This window comes from Scyliorhinus torazame, chromosome 9 (assembly GCF_047496885.1).
Source record: "Scyliorhinus torazame isolate Kashiwa2021f chromosome 9, sScyTor2.1, whole genome shotgun sequence".
NCBI classification, from domain to species: Eukaryota; Metazoa; Chordata; class Chondrichthyes; order Carcharhiniformes; family Scyliorhinidae; genus Scyliorhinus; species Scyliorhinus torazame.
In genome coordinates this window covers 168229205-168255809 of record NC_092715.1, presented here as the reverse complement: position 1 = coordinate 168255809, position 26605 = coordinate 168229205, and the positions used below count along the sequence as shown (strand labels likewise).

Below are 26605 nucleotides of genomic sequence, written 5' to 3'. Positions count from 1 at the left end.
CCAGCCCCCTGTGTCAACTCCGCTTCCATGGAGTCAATCTGGTCACTTTGCCCCGAGGGGGCACCTCCACACCCTGTATCACCGTGCAATGCGCCTTTACCATCTGGGCAGTTTTTGCCAAGGCCCAACAAATGGGGGCCTTGTTGAAGCTCTTCGAGACAGCCTGCCTTTTGTGAGGGCCACAAAGAATCCAGCACAAGAATCCAGTAGAATATGAGGAAATAACATTTATTTACAATTACATATATATATATACAACAGCAGCAGCAGTACTCTCTTGCTGCTCACTCCTCTCTAGCTGGTTCCATACTGGCCGGCTCTATTTATTCAGGGGCTCTGCTAATGATTTCTCCGCCCCCCCTCTTTGGGGAAGCTCATACTCCCTAAGGATTGTGGTATTGCCATTAGTCCCCAGCCAGTGGGAAGAACATAAGAACATAAGAACTAGGAGCAGGAGTAGGCCATCTGACCCCTCGGGCCTGCTCCACCATTCAATGAGATCATGGCTGATCTTTTGTGGACTCAGCTCCACTTTCCGGCCCGAACACCATAACCCTTAATACCTTTATTCTTCAAAAAACTATCTATCTTCATCTTAAAAACATTTAATGAAGGAGCCTCTACTGCTTCACTGGGCAAGGAATTCCATAGATTCACAACCCTTTGGGTGAATAAGTTCCTCCTAAACTCAGTCCTAAATCTACATCCCCTTATTTTGAGGCTATGTCCCCTAGTTCTGCTTTCACCCGCCAGTGGAAACAACCTGCCCGCATCTATCCTATCTATTCCCTTCATAATCTTATATGTTTCTATAAGATCCCCCCTCATCCTTCTAAATTCCAACGAGTACAGTCCCAGTCTACTCAACCTCTCCTCGTAATCCAACCCCTTCAGCTCTGGGATTAACCTAGTGAATCTCCTCTGCACACCCTCCAGTGCCAGTACGTCCTTTCTGAAGTAAGGAGACCAAAACTGAACACAATAGTCCAGGTGTGGCCTCACTAACACCTTATACAATTGCAGCATAACCTCCCTAGTCTTAAACTCCATCACTCTAGCAATGAACGACAAAATTCCATTTGCCTTCTTAATCACCTGTTGCACCTGTAAACCAACTTTTTGCGACTCATGCACTAGCAAACCCAGGTCTCTCTGCACAGCAGCATGTTTGAATATTTTATCATTTAAATAATAATCCCTTTTGCTGTTATTCCTACCAAAATGGATAACCTCACATTTGTCAACATTGTATTCCATCTGCCAGACCCTAGCCCATTCACTTAGCCTATCCAAATCCCTCTACAGACTTCCATATCCTCTGCACTTTTTGCTTTACCACTTATCTTAGTGTCGTCTGCAAACTTGGACACATTGCCCTTGGTCCCCAACTCCAAATCATCTATGTAAATTGTGAACAGTTGTGGGCCCAACACTGATCCCTGAGGGACACCACTAGCTACTGATTGCCAACCAGAGAAACACCCATTAATCCCCACTCTTTGCTTTCTATTAATTAACCAATCCTCTATCCATGCTACTACTTTCCCCTTAATGCCATGCATCTTTATCTTATGCAGCAACCTTTTGTGTGGCACCTTGTCAAAGGCTTTTTGGAAATCCAGATATACCACATCCATTGGCTCCCCGTTATCTACCGCACTGGTCATGTCCTCAAAAAATTCCATTCAATTAGTTAGGCACGACCTGCCCTTTATGAACCCATGCTGCGTCTGCCCAATGGGACAATTTCCATCCAGATGCCTCGCTATTTCTTCCTTGATGATAGGCAGGTTATAACACTGCCGTAACCTCTTCTACGGCCAAGAGGCCTGTAACTATCTCGGCCGTCAGCGGAGTGGCCAAAGTTGCAGCAGGAGCCTCCTCCATTTCTCAGCAGATGAGGCTCGAGAGACTCTGAGTCTGATGACAATTCTTTGTTTATCTGCTGCCTTATCTTGTGCTTTTTGTGTCCTCCTTTGTGAAGATAGACCAAAGTATGTATTTAGTTGGTCAGCCATTCTTTGTTCCCCATTATGAATTCCCCTGCAATCATTTTCTCTTCACATACCTATAGAAGCTTTTAGAGTCAGTTTTTATGTTCCCCGCAAGCTTACTCTCGTACTCTATTTTCTTTCTTTTAAAAAAATAAATTTAGAGTTTCCAATTAAGGAACAATTTAGCGTGGCCAATCCACCTACCCTGCACATCTTTGAGGTGTGGGGGTTGAGACCCACGTATACACGGGGAGAATGTTCAAACTCCACACGAAACGTGAGCGGGGCAGGGATCGAACCTGGGTCCTCAGCGCCATGAAGCAGCAATGCTAACCACTGCACCACCTTGCCGCAACTCTCACACATTTTCCCCTTCTTAATCAATTCCTTGGTCCTTTGCTGAATTCTAAACAGCTCCCAATCCTCAGGTCTGTTCTTTTTCCTGATCAATTTGAGAGCCTCTTCCTTGGATCTAATTTCCTTTTCCCATTTGACTTTTGCGCCAGACAGGCCGTCTGGTGCCAATATTTTTAGGCCACCCCCTGCCTTCTTTCTCAACTTTGGGGCCCCCAAAGATTCCATCCATCACTTCTGCTGTCCTCCCATCATTTTTCCAATTAAACACTGAACACAGTTAGTTCCTGTTAGATCCCATTGTCCAGTGTTCACTGTTGGCTGGAGGGACAAAGAAAACATTGCTGACAGCAAGGGCCTGCACTCTGGCTCAACAAGCGGTGCCATGCACAGGCCAGAGAATAGTGTTAACCTTTTGCTGGCAGCCAGGGCAAGGGAGGGAAGTAATTGGCCCTGGTGCTTCTCCTGTTTCTGGGCTCCTTATTCCACCCACTTCCCCACACTACCCCCACCTCTATCCCCTCCCGCCCCCCACGCCCCTTGAACTCTTTCCTTCAGTGATGCATGATATTCTTCCCCTTTCCAACTTCACCAGTCAATTCACCAAACAGTTACAGAAAGGTCCGAGTAAAATAATAATGCCCATTGTTGGCAGTTAGTTATAAATGGTGTCCGATATATATATATATATATATACAGCATCATAGAATCATAGAGTTTACAGTGCAGAAGGAGGCCATTCAGCCCATTGAGTCTACACCAGCCCTTGAAAAGAGCACCCTACTTAAGCTCACGCTTCCACCTTATCCCCGTAACCCAGTAACCCCACCTAACCTTTTGGACAACAAGCAGCAATTTAACATGATCAATCCACCTAACCTGTACAGCTTTGGATTGTGGGAGGAAACCGGAGCACCCGGAGGAAACCCACGCAGACACGGGAGAAAGTGCAGATGCCGCACAGTCACCTGAGGCCGGAATTGAACTTGGGTCCCTGTAGCTGTGAGGCAGCAGTGCTAACCATTATGTCACCATGCCACATGGGTCATTAACATTAAGGGCAGCGACAAAATAATGCAGTGTTAGTTTGTGTACTGATCCCACCGCAACCATTAAAAAACAGTGAATACAAATTGTACTTCAACAGCATCATGCTATGTTATTAATTTGACAGAAAAATATCCCAGGTGTTATTTATAACACTCTGCAAATGATAACACTGATTTTGGTGGCTGCGTTAGCCCTCATTAACAGGTTCTGCACATTGCACCATTTGGATATGCTGATCAGAGGATTGGATAGGGTGGACAGTGAGAGCCTTTTTCCTCGGATGGTGACGTCTAGCATGAGGGGACATACCTTTAAATTGAGGGGAGATAGATATAGGACAGATGTCAGAGGTAGGTTCTTTACTCAGAGAGTAGTAAGGGGGTGGAATGCCCTGCCTGCAACAGTAGTGGACTCGCCAACACTAAGGGCATTCAAATGGTCATTGGATAGACATATGGACAATAAGGGAATAGTGTAGATGGGTTTTAGAGTGGTTTTGCAGGTCGGCGCAACATCGAGGGCCGAAGGGCTTGTACTGCGCTGTAATGTTCTATGTTCTATAAATTTACAGTGGGGAGAAGTTTCAATACTTGTAACTGAGATAAGTTGCATGATGGGCGGAATTCAACCAAAACATTTCAAGTGTCATTTTGGTCGGCCTTGGCGGGGCGTTTCCAGCCGACCTTTTGGATGAGATCCACACCGGTATTCACCCACACTTCGGGTGCGATCTAACTAAAAAAATAAAGTGCGTCCTGGGCGGGATCGTTCCCAGCGTTTGCAGCATTGGGAACGACCCACTATCTAACCGCTCTCTGTATTCTTTTAGTCCCCCAGCAGGGAACGCCACCCCCCCCCCCCCCCCACCCACACCACTCCCGTTCTACCAACCACATCGCACCTCGGTTCCGCGGGACGCTGCTCGTGGATCGTGCCACTAGGCATTTTTTGGGGTCTTGTGGAGTTTCTCCCCAGTCTTGCCCACACTTAGAAATTTTTCCATCAGTGGGAAGCTGAACCTCTGGCGAGACTGGCTCCTCAGAGATTTTGGGAGCTCCCAATCTCGAAGTGAACTTAAGGGTCCCCACACCCCTCCCCCACACATGGGCATTACCCCACACCCCCCCCAAGTGAGGACACCCTGCTCTCGGGTTGCTTAGTGTTATAACCTGCCTGATTACTACTGGCTAGGGACTAATGGCAATCCCACAATCCTTAGTGAGTATGGGCTTCCCCAATGAGGGGGGTGGAGAAATCATTAGCAGAGTCACCTGCCTAAATAGAGCTGGCCAATGTGGAACCAGCTAGAAAGGAGTGAGCAGCACTGCTGCTGTTGTATATATGTCATTGCAAATAATGATATTTCTTTCGATCCGACAAACTCGTGCTGGATTCTTCGTGGCCCTCACAAAGCTTAGGGTCCCCCGTTTTCAGGTCTACCCACCCATCACTTTAGGGCTTTCCCTTTCAGGACGCCCACACTTCACCCCCCACCCCCCAACCTTTATGAGGCGTCTTCATACCTGCCCTTTATCAACCCACCCTTCATTCTCCCTTATCCCCCCTTCATGGACATGGCCCCCCTCAAGCCCCGACCCTTGGCAATGCCACCCAGGCACCCCAGCACTGCCCGGGTGCCAGAGAAGAAGCATGGGGCCATCCTGCCCTATCCCCGACCATCTTGGGGTCTCCAATGGCCTGAGAGACCCCAGATAGTGTTATATCTGGTTCATGTTTACGTCGACCTGTACTAAACGGTGCCTGGTTGAGGCCTAATGGCTCATTTAAATGTGGGGACCTGGATCTCGCCGAGAGCCTTCGAAATCCAGATCGCAATGTCCCATGAGGTTCTTGTTGAATCTCGAGCATTGTCAGTTTTGCGAGTTGCCTTTCACGAGATTCACTGGCCTCATCGCAAGTTAGGTGCGACGAGGAAGGTAAATCTCACACGCTAATTTATTATTATTTGCGCAAGAAAGATGAAATGACTTTGAAGCAACCAAGTGGAATGATTGAACAACATAGGTCTTCATTGTCAATGAGTAGAGTTAGAGACCTCAGGTGTCTCTGTGCGACACAACTTTTAAGAGGCCAGAACACAAAGACTGAATGGTTCACAATTGTGTCAATCAAGTCTGGAGACTCTGCTGATAGCTGCTTCTCAGTTCAAGATATATTCAATATTTACTCTGCAAGCCAACTTTATCACCAATACCTCAAAAAATTCCGAAAACAGCAAGATAAGAGTGGGATAATAAGTAAGTTGTCAAATTAACAAGATTGAAGTCAAGATTGAAAAAGGCTCTTGAGAATCATGTGCAGTGTAAAACAGGCTACTGATTCACTATGAGCCCATTTCCCATACCTATCCTGGCAATTTCACCCCACAAAACCTGCTCAGTAAACTCCTATAAGCAACAAAATAAACAGAACTCCGGACATGATTCCATCCTCTGTTCACGAGATATTTATGGTTGACAAAGGTCATCTAGCTCAGCTCATCTTGTCCATCCAAGTGACATATGAACGTAGGTATTAGGAACAGTAGGCTCTTGAGTCTGCTCTGCCATTTTTAAAAATTCATTCATGGATGTGGGCATCACTGGCTAGGCCAGTATTTATTGCCCATCCCTAAATGCCCTTGAGAAGGTGGTGGTGAGCTGCCTTCTTGAACCGCTGCAGTCCATGTGGTGCAGTGCACCCACAGTGCTGTTAGGGAAGGAGTCCCAACATTCTGACAGTGAAAGAACAGTGTGGTGGGTGGCTTGAAGGAGCAATTCCAGGTGGCGGTGTTTCAGCATTTCGGCTGCCCTTGTCCTTCTAGGTGGTAATGGTCATGGTTTTGGAAGAAGCTGTCTAAGCAGCTTTGTTGAGTTGCTACAATGCATCCTGTCGATACCATAGAACTAGAGAAAACTACGGTGCACAAAGAGGCCATTCAGCCCATCATGACTATCGGCCAAAAGAGAAAAAAGAAACTAGCCACTCATTTTAATCCCACTTTCCAGCTACTGGTCCATCGCCTTGCTGGTTCCGGCACTTCAGATGCTGATCCGATCCAGGTGCCTTTTGTGCCTTTTAAATGAGTTGAGCTTTTCAAGCTCAACCATGAATTTAGGCAGTGAATTCCAGAGACCCACCACCACCCTCTGGCTGAAAATGTTTCACCTCATGGCCCCGCTAATCCTTCCACCAATCACCATAAATCTATGTCCCCTGGTAATTGAGTCCTTAGCTAGGGGAAACAAGTCTTTCCTGTCTACCATGTCTAAGCCACTCATACGTTTGCACACCTCTATTAGGTCACATGTTAACCTCCTCTGTTCTAAGGAAACCAACCCCAGCCTATCCAATCTCTCCTCATAGCTGCAATTTTCAAGCCCTGGCAACATTCCTATAAATCGCCTCACCATTCTCTCGAAAGCAATTATGTCCTTCCTGTATTGTGGTGAACAGAATTATGAACAAAATAGGAGCGAAAGCAACAGGGTAGTTGTTATGGGGGACTTTAACATTCCAAATATTGACTGGAAACGCTATAGTTCGAGTACTTTAGATGGGTCTGTTTTTGTCCAATGTGTGCAGGTGGTTTTCCTGACACAGTATGTAGATAGGCCAACGAGAGGCGAGGCCATATCGGATTTGGTACTGGGTAATGAACCAAAACAGGGATTCGATTTGGAGGTAGGTGAGCACTTTGGTGATAGTGACCACAATTCGATTACGTTTACTTTAGTAATGGAAAGGGATAGGTATATACCGCAGGGCAAGAGTTATATCTGGGGGAAAGGCAATTATAATGCGATGAGGCAAGACTTAGGATGCATCGGATGGAGAGGAAAACTGCAGGGGATGGGCACAATGGAAATGTGGAGCTTGTTCAAGGAACAGCTACTGCGTGTCCTTGATAAGTATGTACCTGTCAGGCAGGGAGGAAGTGGTCGAGCAAGGGAACCGTGGTTTACTAAAGCAGTCAAAACACTTGTCAAGAGGAAGAAGTAGGCTTATGTAAAGATGAGACATGAAGGTTCAGTTAGGGCGCTCGAGAGTTACAAATTAGCTAGGAAGGACCTAAAGAGAGAGTCTTTCTATAGATATGTCAGGAATAAAAGAATGACTAGGGTAAGAGTAGGGCCAATCAAGGACAGTAGTGAGAAGTTGTGCGTGGAGTCCGAGGAGGTAGGAGAGGTACTAAATGAATATTTTTCGTCAGTATTCACACAGGAAAAAGACAATGTAGTCGAGGAGTATACTGAGATTCAGGCTACTAGACTAGTAGGGCTTGAGGTTCATAAGGAAGAGGTGTTAGCAATTCTGGAAAGTGTGAAAATAGATAAGTCCCCTGGGCCGGATGGGATTTATCCTAAGATAAGGGAAGCTAGGGAGGAGATTGCTGAGCCTTTGGCTTTGATCTTTAAGTCATCTTTGTCTACAGGAATAGTGCCAGAAGACTGGAAGATAGCAAATGTTGTCCCCTTGTTCAAAAAGGGGAATAGAGACAACCCCAGTAATATAGGCCAGTGAGCCTTACTTCTGTTGTGGGCAAAATCTTGGAAAGGTTTATAAGATATAGGATGTATAATCATCTGGAAAGGAATAATTTGAGTAGAGATAGTCAACACGGTTTTGTGAAGGGTAGGTCATGCCTCACAAACCTTATTAAGTTCTTTGAGAAGGCGACCAAACAGGTGGATGAGGGTAAAGCAGTTGATGTGGTGTATATGGATTTCAGTAAAGCGTTTGATAAGGTTCCCCACGGTAGGCTACTGCAGAAAATACGGAGGCATGGGATTCAGGGTGATTGAGCAGTTTGGATCAGAAATTGGCTAGCTGGAAGAAGACAAAGGGTGGTGGTTCATGGGAAATGTTCAGACTGGAGTCCAGTTACTAGTGGTGTACCACAAGGATCTGTTTTGGGGCCATTGCTGTTTGTCATTTTTATAAATGACCTGGAGGAGGGCGTAGAAGGATGAGTGAGTAAATTTGCAGATGACACTAAACGGTGTCCATGTACATAGATCACTGAAAGTTGCCACACAGGTTGAGAGGGTTGTTAAGAAGGCGTACAGTGTGTTAGCTTTTATTGGTAGAGGGATTGAGTTTCGGAGCCATGAGGTCATGTTGCAGCTGTACAAAACTCTGGTGCGGCCGCATTTGGAGTATTGCGTGCAGTTCTGGTCGCCGCATTATAGGAAGGGTGTGGAAGCATTGGAAAGGGTGCAGAGGAGATTTACCAGAATGTTGCCTGGTATGGAGGGAAGATCTTATTAGGAAAGGCTGAGGGACTTGAGGCTGTTTTCGTTAGAGAGAAGAAGGTTAAGAGGTGACTTAATTGAGGCATACAAGATGATCAGAGGATTGGATAGGGTGGACAGTGAGAGCCTTTTTCCTCGGATGGTGATGCCTAGCACGAGGGGACATAGCTTTAAATTGAGGGGAGATAGATATAGGACAGATGTCAGAGGGAGGTTCTTTACTCAGAGAGTAGTAAGGGCGTGGAATGCCCTGCCTGCAACAGTAGTGGACTCGCAAACACTAAGGGCATTCAAATGGTCATTGGATAGACATATGGACGATAAGGGAATAGTGTAGATGGGCTTTAGAGTGGTTTCACAGGTCGGCGCAACATCGAGGGCCGAAGGGCCTGTACTGCACTGTAATGTTCTATGTTCTATCTCGGGGCCACTTGCTTAACCACCACAGCTGTGGCAGACCAGCCACCATCAGGTAGCTGAACACGAACTCGGTCAGCAGGAGCCAGAGCAGGGAGATCTGTGGCGTGGGCGTCGTACGCCGACTTGCATTGAGCTCAAGGCTGTTGCATCCTCTGCAGGACCGGAAAATTGTCAAGGTCCGGGATGTGGATAGCCGGCACCGTCGTCCGTAGTGTGCAGTTCATTAGCAGCTGTGCTGGGGACAGGCCAGCGGACAAAGGAGTCGCCCTGTAGGCTAACAGTGCCAGGTTAAAATCCGAACCCGAGTCAGCAGCTTTGCACAACAGTCTTTTAACAATGTGGACCCTCTTTCAGTCTTCCCATTTGACTGGGGGTAGTGGGGGCCTAAAGGGACGTGCGTAAAATTGTACAGCCGGGCAAAATCCGTCCACTCCTGGCTGAAGAAACAAGGGCCATTATCAGTCATCACTGTAAGTGGAATGCCATGATGGGCTAAAGTCTCTTTGCATGCCTTGATGACTGTTGCTGATGTGAGGTCAGTCAGTCTGACCACCTCGGGGTAGTTGGAAAAGTAGTCCACGAGGAGGACATAGTCTCAGCCCTTCGTGTGAAGGTGGTCAATACGAACTTTGGACCATGGGGAGGACACCAGTTCATGCGGCTGTAGAGTCTCTTTGGGCTGAGCCGTCTGGAACCTTTGACCCGTTGGGCAATTGAGGACCGTGTTGGCGATATCCTGACTGATGCCTGGCCAATATACTGCCTCTCGGGCTCGACGGCGACACTTTTCAACCCACAGGTGACCCTCGTGGATATGGCTGAGGACCAGCTCTCACATGCTCTGTGGGATTACTATCCTGTCCAGCTTCATTAATATGCCGTCCACTACTGCTAGATCGTCCTTTATATTATAAAACTGGGGCACTGCGCCTTTTGCCAACCATCCGTGAGATGTCGCATTACCCGCTGGAGTAAAGGATCCCTGGCCGTCTCCTGACGAATTTGCACAACCCTTTCATCAGTGGCCAGAAGGTTGGATGCACAAAACTTCACCTGAGCGTCTATCTGACAGGCAAATTCCGACTGCTCACACGGCATGGTGATGGATCTAAAGAGTGCATCGGCCACAATGAGCTCTTTGCCCGGGGTGTAGACCAGGATGAAATCGTAGCGGCGGAGTTTGAGGAGGATGCGATGTAGCCGTGGCGTCATATCATTGAGGTCTTTTTGGATGATGTGAACCAATGGCCTGTGGTCTGTCTCAACCGTGAATTTGGGGAGTCCATACATGTAACCATGGAATTTGTCAATCCCTGTGAGGAGGCCCAGGCATTCCTTTTCAATCTGAGCGTATCATTGCTCAGTAGGTGTCATGGCCCTAGAGGCATATGCTACTGGGGCCTAGGAGGAGGATTCGTCCCGCTGGAGGAGTACTGCCCCAATGCCAGCCTGGCTCGAATCGGTGGAGATCTCCGTCTCCTTGGCGGAGTCGAAAAACGCCAGTACTGGGGCCTTGGTGAGTTTTGGGCCCTGAGCCCACGCCTCTCTTGCTCATGAGCGGGGTGCCACTGGAAGTACGTAGTTTTTTTGACAAGGTTGCGGAGAGCTGTGGTGTGTGATGCAAGGTTGGGGATAAACTTCCCAAGGAAATTGACCATTCCTAGGAAGCGGAGGACCGCCTTCTTGTCCTCCGGGTTCTTCACGGCATTGATTGCCGACACCTTGTCTGCATCTGGCTGCACACCGAACTGCGAAATATGGTCGCCGAGGAGCTTTATTTCTGCTTGACCGAACGAGCATTTGGCTCTATTGAGTCGGAGGCCATGCTCGTGGATCCTGTGGAACATTTGCTTGAGGCAATCGATGTGCTCTTGAGGAGTTGTGGACCAGATAATAATATCATCGATGTACACTTGCAACCCCTCGATGCCCTCCATAATTTGCTCCATTATGCGGTGAAACACCTCCGAGGCGGAGATGATGCCAAAGGGCACCCGGTTGTAACAGTAGCGACCGAACGGGGTGTTAAATGTACACAACTTTCGACTGGACGCACCCAGCTGTATTTGCCAAAACCCCTTGGAGGCATCCAGCTTCGTGAGAAGCTTGGCGTGAGCCATTTCGCTGGTGAGCTCTTCTCGTTTAGGTATAGGGTCGTGTTCCCTCATGATGTTACTGTTCAAATCTTTGGGGTCGATACAAATGCAAAGTTCCCCTGACAGTTTTTTGACACAGACCATGGAGCTAACTCAGTCCGTGGGTTCAGTGACCTTAGAAATTACGCCCTGGATCTGGAGGTCTTGCAGCTGCTGCTTGAGGCGGTCCTTAAGGGGTGCCGGCACCTGACGCGGTGCATGAACAACAGGTGTGGCATTCAGTTTCAGCAGTATCTTGTATCGGTAAGGTAGTGTACCCATACCTTCGAAGACGCTGTGCTATTGTGCTATGATGTCATCTAATTGGGCTTGGAATTGACATCTGGCGAGGCCGTTGCCTCTACGGACGACATGGTGTGAACCTGCTGCACAAGATTCAGGATTTTGCAGGCCCGAGCACCGAGCAGGGAAGCTCTGTTGGTTCCTACAATTTCAAAACGCAGGGTTGCTTCTGAAGAACGATGGGATACCGCAAGCTGGCATGAGCCACTGGCAGCAATGGCATTGCCATTGTAGTCGAGGAGCTGACAGGCCGGTGGAAGAATGCTTGCCTTGACGTGGATGGTGTCAAGGTCAGACTTTGAAATAAGGTTTGCTGAAGCGCCGGTGTCCAGCCTGAAGCGTATGCGAGCCTTGTTGACCGTAAGGGTGGCACACCACTCGTCGTCCAGATCAGTGCTCTTCACTGGGAATTGTTTCACCTTCTTCGCTGGAAGCATCGTATGCTTGATGATGATGCCCACCTGGAATGGGGATGTGAGACCCTCGGTGTCGGAATCTGAAACCATGTCAGAGTCGGAGTCTGCAATGGGTTACTGTACTGACCGGACGTTCCTGCACTGCGACTGGGATCGCTGTGTATTGGGCAGTTGAGCAGATCTGCACAGGGCTGCGTAGTGGACAAGCTTGCCACACTGGAGACAGCATCGTGATTTTGCGGGACATTGCCGCTTTAAATGGGCGGAGCCACAGTTGTTGCACGTCATGGCGCCGACGTCAGGACGTTCCGTGCGCCACAGCGCATGCGCGGTGTGGTCGGACGATGTGCGCACCTGCGCAGTTTGGTCGTCGGCCTCGCCGTCCCCTTGGTCGTGGCGCTTGCGCAGGAGGCCGGGAAATGCACGCGAGGTGGCCGCCCTCATCCAGACTCAGGCCCTGGAGCTGTTTTACGGCCTGCACCCGCTCCGCATCGTGGGGGCCTTGCCGCGCCATCTCTGCTGCCTTGATACCGGTTGTTAGCATGCTCGTGGAGGACGCAGGTTTCGATGGCGATGGTAAGGGTGAGCTGCTTAACTTTAAGGAGCTGCTGGCGAAGCGGATCGGAGTGGACCCCGAAAACGATCTGGTCGCGGATCATGGAGTCGGAAGTGGAGCCGTAGTTGCAGGACTGCGCGAGGATACGGAGATGGGTTAAGGAGGACTGAAAAGGTTCATCCTTACCCTGAAGCCTCTGCTGGAACTCATAGCGTTCAATGCTCTCGTTGGCTTCGATGTCACAGTGGCTGTCGAACTTCAGCAGGACTGTTTTAAACTTTGTCTTGTCCTCGCCTTCAGCAAAGGTGAGGGAGTTAAAGATGTGGATAGCATGGTCCCCGGCTGTAGAGAGGAAGAGAGCGATCTTCCTGGCATCCGATGCGGTTTCGAGGTCGGTGGCGTCAAGATACAGCTGGATCTTCTGCTTGAAAATCTTCCAGTTAGCACCAAGGTTGCCGGCGATGCGGAGCTGCGGGGGAGGGTGGACGCTGTCCATGTTACCGGATGGCTGATCGCTGGTCAAAGGCAGACTATCTCAAGGTAGGTCCGTCAAACTCGAGCATGACTCACTGGTACCATGATGTGTTGGGTATGCCGGGTCTGCGAGGACAGCTTTTACTGCAGCAGAGAGAGAGAGACAGGCTTCCAACGCTTGAAGAAATGCAACTCGATTTTATTGAGCTCTTAACTATCATACATACTTTAACTGTGGGTTGACACTATGCTGACTTGACTGGAGACCTGAGGCTAACCTGACCAGACTATCTTACTACCACATGGTGCATGTTCTAGTTGCTGCTCACGGGCTCTGACTGTCTCAGAGGCTGGATCCCAAGAGAGCGGAAAAACTAGTGCCCTCTGGCTTTATAGTGGCCGTGTTCTGTCTAATGATTGGCTGCTGTGTTCTGTGTGTTCACTGGTCATCCTGTGTGTCAATCACTGCCTGTCTGTGCACCATCATATACCTGCATGTATATTATGACAACAAGGAGGAGGGTTAGATATGACGATACCATCATCTCCAATAGTTTCAGTCCCTCCACAGGCTACAGTCTCAGGTATGAGTCCTAATAGAGATTGGTGACAGGTGAACAATAGGACTGGGATGAACGAGCAATGTCAGTGCCTAGTGCTATTGTTAGGGTATGGCATTTGAAGATCAGTCACTGACTTTCGCCACTCATGTTTGTTAATTAGTTTTTTGGACTATTGTCCTCAGATCTTGAATTCTGGCAGTGACCTCCTTGGCTATCTGCTCCCACTATCAATTCTGACCATGGGTCCTGTGGGCCTCCTGGTCCTCTGTGGATACAGAACATCTCTCCTTCTTTTCAGCTTTTCTACTAAAGCCTCCAGTGCATCATCCAAGAACCTTGGCGCACATCATGAGTTTTAATAAACAAACATGAGTCAGTTGCTCAGCTTTTAAAGGATTCATGAGCCCCAGGTGAATTTGCAGCTGCTGCACTCTGTAACTAATAGGAATTTGACACCGAAGGTGACAGATGGCAATGAGATTAATTTTCAGATTAAATTGTAATGCCAATGATGAATATATTAAGGTGCCATGACAATTTGTGATAAAGCAATACATAAAAAACAAATGATTTTGTTTGCTCAGTAAAAATATTAACTACATCCAATTCCTCATTAATCATATATACACACTTATCATGTAATTCAATTTAATACCTCCTGTCCTATAACACCCAAAATGTGCATTTTATAAAATTAAAATGTCTCAAAATTATAGAATTTCAAATGATGAATTAATTAATTTATTTTTAATAAATTTAAAGTATCCAAATCTTTTTTTCCAATTGAGGGGCAATTTATTGTGGCCAATTCAACTATCCTTCACATCTTTGGGTTGTGGGGGTGAGACCCACACAGACACGGGAAGAATGTGCAAACTCCACACGGACGCCGTGAGGCAGCACTGTGCCGCCACTTTGATTAATTTATTATAATTACACAAAAGCTTTTGACATAAAATGGAGCTCGACTCATTATGGAGCTCTGCAGTGGATTTAGAATATGTGAATAATATTACATCATTCTGTTAATTAATTCTCAGATTATGATTAAAATAGTTCATCGTGGACAGGATGGGCGTGGAAGGCACAAGCTTGACTGGGGGAATGGGGGGCAGTGACTGAAGGGAAGGGTCGAAAAAGATACATGGTTGGGGGGTTGACTGGAGCACAGAACAGAAGGGGTGAGCAGAGATACATGATAGTGCGCACCATGTAGTCAGGGCCAGAAAGTAAAAGTGGTCATGGGGCAGTACGGACTATTCAGCCGAGGCCAGAAAGTAAAGGCAGTCCAGGGAGAGTGTGCATCATGTTACAAGGCTGTGCCTGACACATTTGTCCTGGTCCCAGTCCAGGGAGGAGGAGGGCTGTCATGCTGCATTGATCGTCACAACATGGGTGTACAGGGCAGCCAGTCCTCACACATTTGAGTCCTGGGGGTTGGTGACTTGATACAATGCCACAGATGGCACAATCACATTCAAGGGAGGCATTTGGAGCTTCTCAATGGGGAACTGGTAGGTAAGGCGAGTGAAAGTGCCATCAACCCCTTCATTTGTCAAGGAATGTGGTGGCTCACATCTGCAAAATATTTTGCGAGGGTCTGGCGCAAAGTGACTCTAAATGTGACTGCTGCATTCAATGTTTTGCAAGTAGCTCATTCCAGGCTTGCACTGTGGACCTCTGCAGAATATTGCAATCCTCCCCTCGTAAATGCATCACAAAGGTCAGTAAGATAGTACAATTACACAGTTTTCCCTGGATGAAACCAGCCTCGCTGCCAAGGCTGTGGGATTTGCAGCTCCAGCTTCCCACAGGTGCAGGGTGCGAACAGCTACTTATACATGGCACTAAGAGCTTCCTGGCAGCAGCCACAACAATTCATCAATAGATATCCTTCAATGAGATGCTGTAGGTGGGAAAGCAGGTGGTAATGTCAAAGCAGCCAGGTGGCCCAGTAAATCGCAACACAGTATGTAAACATTACTTCATAACCTTGTGGATAATAAAACACACATTGTCACTCTGGTCCCATTTGAAGCCACCACCTTTTCATTCCAGCAGTGTCAGATGTACACAAGGAAATCTGGGACACTGATAGCACTGTCATGATCAGATAACCATATTGATTTCACATTGGAGAGCTATCTCAAGGATTAAACCAAGCCACACTAGCCAGACCTTAAGATGCAAAAACAGCATCCTCCCGACATCACACGCCTCTGCACCCACCTCTCCATGGTTGTGACTGCCTAGCAGGCATTTCAGGAGTCACCATGTGTGAGCAAGGTTTGCATCAAGCACCGGTGCATGGTGGGAATTACTATAGGTATGATGTCCAGCTGTCACAACTTCACACCAAATGCCACTATGAGTGGTTAAGGTCCCCCACTCTTACTTGAAATGTAACCCACAATCAAGCAGGGCAGACATTCCAGTGAGGCCACTGAAAGATGTACCAAGTTAGAATGACTCCAATGCGGGTCGCCATTAAAACCTATAAGATCCACATAGAACAGATTTCAGTGCAGCAACATCAGGAGAATAAACATAACTGTAAAATCTAAACTCATTAGGACATATGATATGATCCTTAAGTCATATGATATGGGCCAAAGATAGGTATATGAAGTTGGGCCACAGATCAGCCATGTTCTCATTGAATGGAGGGACAGACTTGAGGGGCTGAATGGCCTTCGCCTGTCCCTATGTTCCGAGGTGTTGCAGTGATGAAGAAAACTATGGCACCCAAAAGAAGGAAACCCTCTGCCCACAGTTCAGCGAAGACGTGCAGATTCTTTTCCGGGTTGTTCAGGAAAGGTGTGATGTCCTCTTTCGAAGCAGGAGTCCATTCCACCTGACCATGGTGGCCTGGGAGGAAGTCTCTGGGGAAGTAAGCACCGTGGGGTCCAGAAAAGGACTGCCCTGCAGTGCAGGAAATGGATGGACAGAGGGGGAGTCCCAGAGATCTGGACCCTCTCAAGTTTTAAGGAACAGCTGCAGAGCTCACTGTTCAGAAGAGGGATTGTTCCTGCATGGAAAGCAAGATTGCCCTCCAAGCCAGTGAGGATGCATCCAGTACACATGGACAACATGCATGCAATGACTGTGAATGATCTTTAATACATGAGCCTGCTTAGGCAATCATTAATTCTCTCTTTTCTCTATTCCTAGTACCTGCAAGAAAAGGAGGACTTCCTCTCCCAGAAGGCTCAGCCTGAGCCCCCAGTCCACATCTGAGGTGGAAGCAGAATTAACCGCTGAGGAAATACCGTCACTATGTTCACCTGCATCCTCCATCAGTTCAGATACAGGCACCTCAAAGGGACCTAGTTTGAGAGTAGGCTTGAGCTCACAATATGGTGATCACCTCACAGACAGGGGTCCACAGCTGGCAGAGGCAGTGACAGTCAGACAGCTGCTGGAGATCAGGCCCCTGCTGTGCCGAGTTCGATGACGAGCCTTTGGTCTTGTCCCTAAGCGACGTGTTGGAGATGTAGAGAGAGCAAGGAAACATCAGATAGAGTCATCAGGGAGGCCGTCTGCAGATTGGACCAAAGAATGCAGAAGTCCATCCACGCTCTGTCTGCTGTTGTAGCTCTGGCATGCGAGTGCTTCAAAGTCTCCATGGGAAGGGTGGCAACCACCTTGGAGACACAGGTCTAGCAGTTTCTACTGGTTTGCACTTGGGCCTTGTGATGTTCTCTTTTGTGTTTATCAGGATGTCTTGAGAACGTTGTGTTAACAAAGAACATCAAGCTATGTCACTGAATAAAGCTGATTTATTTACACTACTTAAATAAGATTCGAACAAGTCCACAAGGTATAAGTTATTAAATTTAACTATACGATATCGCTAACTACAGAACTCTACACTATGCAACTAATCGATCTCACGTCTAAACACCTTCTCCCAGAATCCCAGGAATCACATGATATGTATAAGACTGCTCCTTATCTCCATCTAGTGGTGAGAAGTATTAACATCATATTGTTAACCCTTTGTATTTCTTATAATATACATATTGTTACAGACCTGAACACCATTACTCTAGCCATGGGTGCATCCCAGCAATGGCTAGGCGAGAGGGGTATAGGGCACCTCAATCACCCAGGCGCTGGCACCCTGAGGGTATCCACCCAGGACATTCCAAGAGAGCACTTAAACTCCAACTTCCCTCTGTCAGTGACCCCATCAATCAGGGATCAGTGATGAGGCCTCAACATTTCACAACTTATATAAATGACTTGGATGGTGGGACCAAAGGTATTGCTTGCTAAATTTGCTGTTGACACAAAGGTAGGCTAAGGTAGGAAAGTAAATTGTGAAGAGGATATAACGAGGCTACAAAAGGAAAATATGAAATGGTCCATTCTATTAGGAAGAATTAACAAAAAAAAACTTAGCATCTAAATGGTGAGAGATTGAAGAGCTCTGTGGTGCAGAGGGATCTGGGTGTCCTGGTGCATGAATCACAAAAGGCTGGTATACAGATGCAGCAAGTAATTAGGAAAGCTAATGGAGTGTTACAGTTTATTGTGAGGGGAATTGATTATAAATGTAGAGAAGTTATGCTTCAGTTGTACAGGGCACTGGTGAAACCACATCTAGAGTATTGTGTACAGAATTATTTAAGGAAAAATGTAAATGCATTAGAAGCAGTTCAGAGAAGGTTTACTAGACCAATACCAGGAAAGGGCGCATTGTCTTATGAACAATGGTTTGGGGAGGTTAGGCTTGTATTTGCTGGAATTTAGAAGAGCAAGAGGCGACTTCATTCAAACATATAGGCCGGAATTCTCCCTTCAGGGGACTAAGTCTCCACGCTAGCGGGAAAGCCAATGCCAACGACTCCGGCGTCAACAAGGTGAGGAATATCCGGAGGGGTCCATAATATCTGCCCATAATATCCTGAGGGGTCTTTACAGGTGGATGTGGAGAGGATGTTTCCTCTTTTTAAAAAAATTATGGGCTCTTTCTAAGTGCGGGATTCTTTGGCTATGCCCACTTTTCCATTGTCTGCGTCTCGCCTGCCCAAAGTGTCATGTTGGCAAAGTTTGGCAGGGTGGTTCCTGCCGGCTTATTGGGCGTGATCCACATCGATATTCACCCACACTGCCAACAATATCATATTCTTGGCCCATTGTGGGGAGGGGGGCTGAATTCACCAGCTCTTTCATGGGCATGGCCCCCCCCTCAGGACTCCCTTGGCAGTGCCACCTGGGCACCCTGACACTGCCCATGCTAGAAGTGCCCCTATAGCCTGGCAGTGCCACATGGGCACCCTTGCTGTGCCAGGTGTCAGTGCCAAGGTGCCTGGGTGCCAGAGGGAGAGCCTGGGTACCACCTTGCCGTGTCCCCAACGTTTGTGTGGACCAGGACTAAACAGCACCCAACTCGCTGGGGAGGCCGTTAGTTCCCCATCGCCGGGAGAATCTGGCACATGCAAATTTGAAAGAGCGCAATAAGGGGCTGGTTTAGCACAGGGTTAAAGAGCTGGCTTTTAAAGCAGACCAAGGCAGGCCAACAGCATGGGTTCAATTCCCGTACCAGCCTCCCCGAACAGGCGCCGGAATGTGGCGACTAGGGGCTTTTCACAGTAACTTCATTTGAAGCCTACTTGTGACAATAAGCGATTTTCATTTCATTTCATAAGGGCGAGATCCAGATTACGACATTCAGTTGAATCTCGTGAGACGTCTTGAGCATCACAAATCTCGCGAGAGACCATCCAGAACAACACTCTCAGAGCGGTTGCCATCCTGATGCCCACTGCACCGTTGAGGCTCAGGCCCGTTCATCAGCAATAACACCACTGCAAGCTGGACCCCATCCAAACAACTCCGACTGCCTCAGTCACTCGAGGATTCTTTACGATTTAACTCGGCTCCTCATCACAAACTCCAACCAAAAAGGAAATTATGAACGTGCACCAGGATAAAATAATGGATTAAAAGACGAGCAGAGTCAGGACTTGGGAAAACCGCAGCCACTCCCGCACTCACATCACCTGAACCTAGGATGTTTCCTCCTTTGGGATAATCTAGAACAAGGGGTCACTGTTTAAAAAGAAGGGATCACTCATTCAAAATAGAGATAAGCTGAATGTTTTTCTCTTAGAGGGTCGTGAATCTTCGGCACTGTCTTCCTCAAAAGGGGACTGAAACAGAATCTTTAAATATTTTTAAGGCATAGCTAAATATATTCTTGATTAACAAGGGGATGAAAGGTTATCAAGGGTAGAGATTGGTGATTGAGATTGCAATCAGATCAGCAATGCTCTTATTGAATGGTGGAGCAGGCTCCAGGGTTCAAGTGGCCTACTCCTCCTAATTCGTATGTTCATCAGGGGTCAGGCTGAGGAGGGTCCACCTATACCTGAACAGGAGACACTTAGCAGGCTGGAGCCTTGAAGGCATCTGCAACATCATAACCAAGCAATGGCATCTCCATGTGACTCATCTGAATCCTCACCTTCTTCAATGTCCCCAACGTCTGAAGTGATGTCTAGTTCGTCAAATTCTCCTCAGGCAACACATCTCTCCTTTGCAGTGTAAGGTTATAGCAAATACTACTGATGTGGGACACTCTGTGGTGAGCACTGGAAACCCTACCTGACCGGTCAAAACATCGGAAATCCATCTTCAGGTAACCAATCATTTGCTCCATTTAAGGACCTTGTGGTGAATGTGCTGCATTGTATCTCTACCCACTTGCACTATGAGAGTGGCAAACAGGCATTATTAACAAAGTATTCTGGGAGTACCCTTTATCCCCATAGAGCCTGTGAGCACCGAGGTCCCTCAAAGGTCTGTGGCACCTGCGGGTGAGTCAAGCTGGAAGAGTCACGAGAGATTCTTAAATACCTAGCACAAACACGCATGCTCTACTTTCTATGGTCACAAATAATCTGTCACCTTCCTTATGCATTTGTGTACCGCCTATTGTGATATTCCACAAAGGTCCTGCAGTGGAGCCCTGGAACGACAAAAGCTGGGTGCAGCAGTCACATTAAATGCCACTGGCACGGGATGTCCTCCCAAGTCCTTGCAGCATGGATTCCCAATGGAGAAGGCCGCAAATGTATGCTACAGCATCCCTAGACAAACAAAGGAGCCTGCAATACTGTCTTCAGCTCATCTCCATGTATGAGCTCCATCTTCTATATACCTTTAGTCATGCCAGACATCTTCGTAAATTTTGCCCCTTCTTGGTAGGCTCTGGGACTTCCTGCATTCCCATTGCCTCTTGATGCTCAGGCCAAAGCTCATTACTGATCTGTGCCAATGGTGATGGACCCTTCTTCTCTTCATTTGAATCACAGCTAACAAGGCAGCATTGCCTGCAGCTTGCATTCTTTTCCTTGTATCTGTCAATCAATACAATTGAAACATCATTGCAAATTCCCATTGAACATCTCCAAACCATGGATCTAGTGTCATGCTCTTGGCCTGCTCTCAGTCTATAAATGACATCCCCAGGACATCCCTTCCAGCTGAATAACATCCTGCAGGTTCACAGGTGTCTGAGCACTCACTCAGGCAAGACTGTGCCTTCCAGTATAATGGGAATTTTGAGGTTTGTAATGTGCGTGCAGCTTCTGTCGAGCAGCTGTGGCCCTTGGTTGTTTGATCCTCCTTCAATTTTCAACATACTTCCGTCAGCAAGGGATGGTCATTCAGACCAACTTCAGTGCAGCACCAAGACTTAATGGATTCTCACCTGAATGTGCACCATCAGTAAAGCAGCAAAACATTTATTGGGCACTTGATGCTCAAAACCTGTGTCTTGTTCTCCATGGCGTAAGCAGGTAATTAATAGGACGCCCATTCAATTGGCCCAAAATAGTTGCGCTGAACTCCTCCCACACACTTTATGTGCCAGATGTAACCATATTGAACTATATTAAAGTCAATTAAGAGTAACATCGAAAGAGCTGGAACATGGCTTCCAACCAGAAACTCAGAAGGGGAAGATAGTTATGAGTGAAGTGAGGCAGAGTGGAAAACAAGATGTCCATGGACACATCTAGCAGGTTGTTCAACATGCCAGGTAGCAGGATGAGATGGATGCTTCTGTCCTCAGTGCCCTCAGCAACATCTGATACTGCAGACCACGTTGCAGTTGGCCCCATGATGCTGGGAACTTTCTCCTCTGTAGAGCTAAGAACATGCAACTGCCCTTATCCCTTTTGGCTCTGTCCTGCTCACTTCAACTGTGTGCCAGCATGTCACGCGAAAGAGGGTGAAGAATGGCTACTCACCTCCTCGATTCCCCACAGAGGCCCTTCCGCCAAGTTCACGTTTTTCAAAAGGAATACTACTCGGTGCCAGTGTGACCACTTGCTGGGGAGGCCGCTGATTCACGGGAGATCGTTGGACATGGAGTGGCTCCCATTAATTGTATGGAAATAGGGCTTAAGTGGTGATAATTGGTTTCCCAGAATGCTACGGCGGGATCCCGTTTTCACCTATGGAAGTGGGCCGGTTGCATCGCAAACTGTTTGGCGCCTGGCCTGGTTCTTGTTTTCGGCCTCTCCCACTATTCACAGTCGTCGCTTTGCTCGAGTGAGAGCGTTATGAGACCAGAGAATCGTGCCCAGTGCTATTTAACAAGTTTCTCTTTATAATATCTGCTAACTTGTATCTTTTTGTGTCAGCAACTGAACACATTTCTGATGTTGGGTGTCACAGCTTAAACTTGAACTTACCTGGGAGCTGGAGTCAGGCCAATAGTCCTAACTGGGATCCAGGTCAGAGACACTAAATAACATAAAACAAGCAATAAGTTATTTAAGCCTACACATAAGCAATCTGAAGTAGATAGGCATAAACACTGAGAATGTAACATTCTTTTAAACTTCTTTTTATCTGCCATACTAGTTTCAATAGCTTTTGCAAATGCGTAAGTAGCTTAAAATGATTAAATTACAGACTGCAGCTGCCTCAATTAATTAATTGGTAAATATAGCAGTTACTCTGATACTATACCATAAAGGCCAGCAAATACAGACCATAAAATGGTCCCAGGTTCTATAGCTGATTTATTTAAAGTTGGAAAGCATTTCCACTCCTAATTACTGTCGTCCTTGCTAATGTGGTAATTGTATTACGTAAGAAAGGCTAAGACGGCCATTGTTCTTGAATGGCATCCTAAAATTGACTACCAGCTGACACACGGATAGTGATCGTTTGGGTGACCCAGAGCATTTCTTTGAAAGTGAAACCTAGCAAAGTTTTATGGGGCAAAGTTGATTTTGAAGTCAACAGAAAAGAAAATCAAGAGAAATATATAAATGTTTGATCATAAATCATCCATTTTACTACATTGCCCAAAGTCAAAATTACCCCTATTGTCCTTAGTGTCATCCTTAATTGGTATACATGCTGAAGTGTTGTACCAACCTGTATTAAACATGAAAAGGTCATCAGAAACGGTGCCATTCTGGATTCCACCAAAGATGAAAATGTTGTCCCCAACCAATGCTGCACTGTGGTTCAAAGTGCATGGCGCAATGCCATTAATCTGCAGCTTCTCCCATGTTAAAGACTCTGGATAAATCAATGAAAATAGCTTTATAATTCTGTTTTCTGGTCTTTTTCAGAAAAAGGCAAAAATTTAAAAAAGAAGACAAGTCAAGACAAAGTGTTACCCTACTGTCTTTCTGAAAAGTGAATGGAGCTGTTTTAGGATGCAGGAAGTTCCTCTGGTATTATCTGGACTGAAAAATGATGGTTGCAGCAAAATTAAGAAAATATAACTAATGGCAATATATCTCATCATACTATTTCCTCAGTGTTTATGCCTATCTGCTTCAGGTTGAAGAGTTTGCTTGCTTATGTGTAGGCTCTGGGACAGTACTTTGGATGAAAGTAATCCATCTCGAATTTTCTTAAGCTATTATTTCGAGCCAGGTTACAGATTGATTGTGGTACCCTTGCAGTGAAAGGGTTCCCTGGAGGTGCCTCTTTGGAGCATTACTCCCAGTTTAATAAAGTAGAATAGGCAACAAGTTGTGACCCCGAAACATAATGGGGAGGAAGATTTATTTGCATATTAACACTTGAATTCCCCAAAGGCAGGCAGCACCATGAGTGACTACCTGGTGTGCAGCCCCACATCAACCCTCAATGCTATCAAGAGAGCAACCACGCAGGCTGAAAGCCTGCAGCACTACCTACCCCCAGGGAATTGATATCATCTTATCTTAATTCATTGAAAATGAACAAAAAAAAATTTTAATTAGAAAATCGATTAGCTAATAAACCTGAGGATTCCTTGTACAACAACAATCTAGTAATCAGCAGTCAACATAACTCGACATAGAGATGATCCTCACAGAAAGAGGCCATTTGGCCCATCAAGACTGTGCTGGACATCAAACACCTATCTATTCTATCTGATCCTATCTGATCATATAGCTTAATTTCTGTAAAGAAGTGATAACTCAAAGCTGACTGGAGTAAATCCTAAGATATTCTGCACTTAAAGAAATTTGATAAAGTTCACATAAACGGTTACAAAGTGTGCTCAATTCATTGGGGATTCAGGTACAAATTCAAAATGGAACAAGATGGAACAATAAAGAAAGCAATATGTAAGATTTAAGGGGTGGTGGAATTATGCCCCATGTAGTCCCCGAGGGCTCACTCAATATTAAGCTGCCTGTTCTTTCCAATTTCCTTCAATAGATTCAGAACTCACTGCACAGAAGGTGTGGCAAGGTTATTTCCATCCTACCACAGAAAATGTCAGTGGGGAACTCACCTGCACATCCTGATGACTGTCTGGCAGCTATTTAATGCTTGGGGAGCATTTATTGACTGGAGACAGGCCTTCCATCCCTATCTGGGGAGGAGATCTCGCTTCCGAAAGCTGCCGGCCATCTGATTGGCTGGCAACTCTCTGGTCCCAGCTGTGGCACCGGGAATGTGCCATTCAGTCCTAGGACTCTATTCAGCCCCTGAGAACAAAGAATCAAGAGACATACGAAAGATAATTTTGGGGGGTTTTCGGAGGGGGTGGTGGGCAAGGCAAGGGTGGTGGAGTACAGGGTGCAAAGGCCGGGGCTGGCCTTGGCCACCTGGGATAGGGCAGTCATTGGGGGGGGGCGGGGGGCAATCGGAAATGGGGCCACTGCAAGAGACAGACCCAGACTTATCCCTTTTTCAGAGGCCAGATCAGGTTAACAGCCAGATATTCCCACCCCACTGTAGCCGACCACACTGTGGTCAGGGTGAGAAATGGCCCTTAAGTGGCCATTAATGGGGCTCAATTGGAACAAGGGTGGCACAGATGAGGTCAGGGTTGGGTGGATAGACAGCAGGAAAGTTGACTGCAGAATCTTATGGGCCCTGTAGCTGCAAACCCGGCCACAGGGGATCATTAACTTCTGCCCAATGTACATTTATGCATTTTATGAATGATATCCAACTAGGAGAATAACAGGTGGCAAATTACAGAAATCACAGAATGCGTTAAACAAAATCTGAGTCATCCACTTGTAACCCTGGTCCATTTTCTGGATGGTATGGCATGCAGATAGAGCTCCCAGAATGATTCCTGTTGTCAGGTAGGAGCCATTGCTGCAAATGAGGGAAATCCTGGACAGTTGGACCAAAGAGGTAGCGTCCAAAGAGACCTGACCTTTTACTGAAGGCCCCAGCCAAGACTGAGGGCTTCAGTAAGCAAACTGAATGGAGGGAGAAGTGGTCATTATTGTTGCTACCCTGATCTTACTGCCACCTCTTACTACCCTGGTCTTGGGTAGCGGTGGTAAGATGGGTGGATGATGGTTAGAGAAAGAGCAAGTACTGACAGTCCAGGTGTAGGCAAAGGGAGGAAACAGACCTTGGGGTAAGGAGGTCATGTTTGGCCATGCCTCCCAGTATTGTTCTGTCTCTTCTACTGTCCCCATTTATCCAGCCTATGTGATTGTGACTCCTTTAGTAGAATGTATTCATTCTGTGAGAGAAAGAAAAATAATCTGAAGTTCTTTCATGATTGCAATTTTCGGGCAAACAATAGTTTCGATAAAGACCGAGGTGGTATGTGCAAATGATGAATAAAAAACTAGAAAGGACGTTTATATTTTAAATGGTAAAATGTTAGAAACCTACCTATATCAAAGCAGTACATTCCAGGTATGCATTCCTCGACAAAATGGTAGGATCGACCTCCAAACAAATAGATTTTTCCTTTCACAACACTTAAAAACAAAGGATTTTTTTTAGGTTCTGCAAAAGTTTAAATGTTTTGCTGCTGCATTTAACTTTACAAAACCCCATTGTACAAGAAAAGCTGGAGTTAAGTTGAAAAGTGGCAAGTTCATTTATGAACAAAGTTATTAGAATATGAAAAAGGATTAATATTATTTTATGTGAGGCGTAGGGAATGGGAAATACAGGGAAGGAAAATATGCTGCCAATATAACTCAATGCTCAAATGCCAACAAACAAATTGCTAGTTGAGATATATAGTTATAATATATATATTCCGTAGTTATAATGATTTTTACATTGGATTTAGAAATAGAAATGGAAAAACATTAATTTAACCATAGAATGTTTTCAGCACAGGAGGAGGCCATTCAGCTCCTTGTGTCGGTGCTGGCCCTCTAAAGGAGCAATTCACTGAGTGCTACTCCCCTGCCTTTTCCCTGTATGGCTGCAATTTTTAAAAAAATTTCAGAGTTAGATTCCAGCATAAATTGTAATACATTTCAGGATAAATAGCCGTAGGGAGAATAGGGAGCAGGATCTAAGAAGTGACATCCTGACACAAGACACATAGACCCCCTTGTTTCATTCACTCAAATTCACCCATTTTTCCATAATTTTCAATAGAGTTAAAAGTGCTCCTAAAAGTGTACAACATAACTTAAATCACAAATTCTAGCAAACAAAGGTTATACAGGCTAAATAATCACACCACGAGTAAAAGGAGCTCCCAAGTGACATGGGCAAGGGATTCTCCGAAATCCCGGCCAAGTGTTGACGCCCGGCGTAAACACCGGAGTGGTGTACACCGGCTGTCATGTTATGCAAACATGCAGCTAATGAACACATAGAATAGGACACGACCAATG

The 26605-nt window shown here is 46.5% G+C and overlaps 1 protein-coding gene across 1 annotated transcript in view; it reads right to left on the bottom strand.

The window, feature by feature from the left end:
* LOC140429576 (kelch domain-containing protein 3) overlaps nucleotides 1–26605 on the bottom strand; it is a 304290-nt gene that overhangs the window by 208631 nt on the left and 69054 nt on the right. The window contains exons 6-8 of the mRNA XM_072516761.1: nucleotides 25638–25726; nucleotides 22923–23069; nucleotides 22229–22280 (exon numbers count right to left, since the gene is read on the bottom strand). Of these exons, the coding sequence (XP_072372862.1) occupies nucleotides 22229–22280; nucleotides 22923–23069; nucleotides 25638–25726 (288 nt within the window). The remainder of the gene's footprint in view (nucleotides 1–22228; nucleotides 22281–22922; nucleotides 23070–25637; nucleotides 25727–26605) is intronic.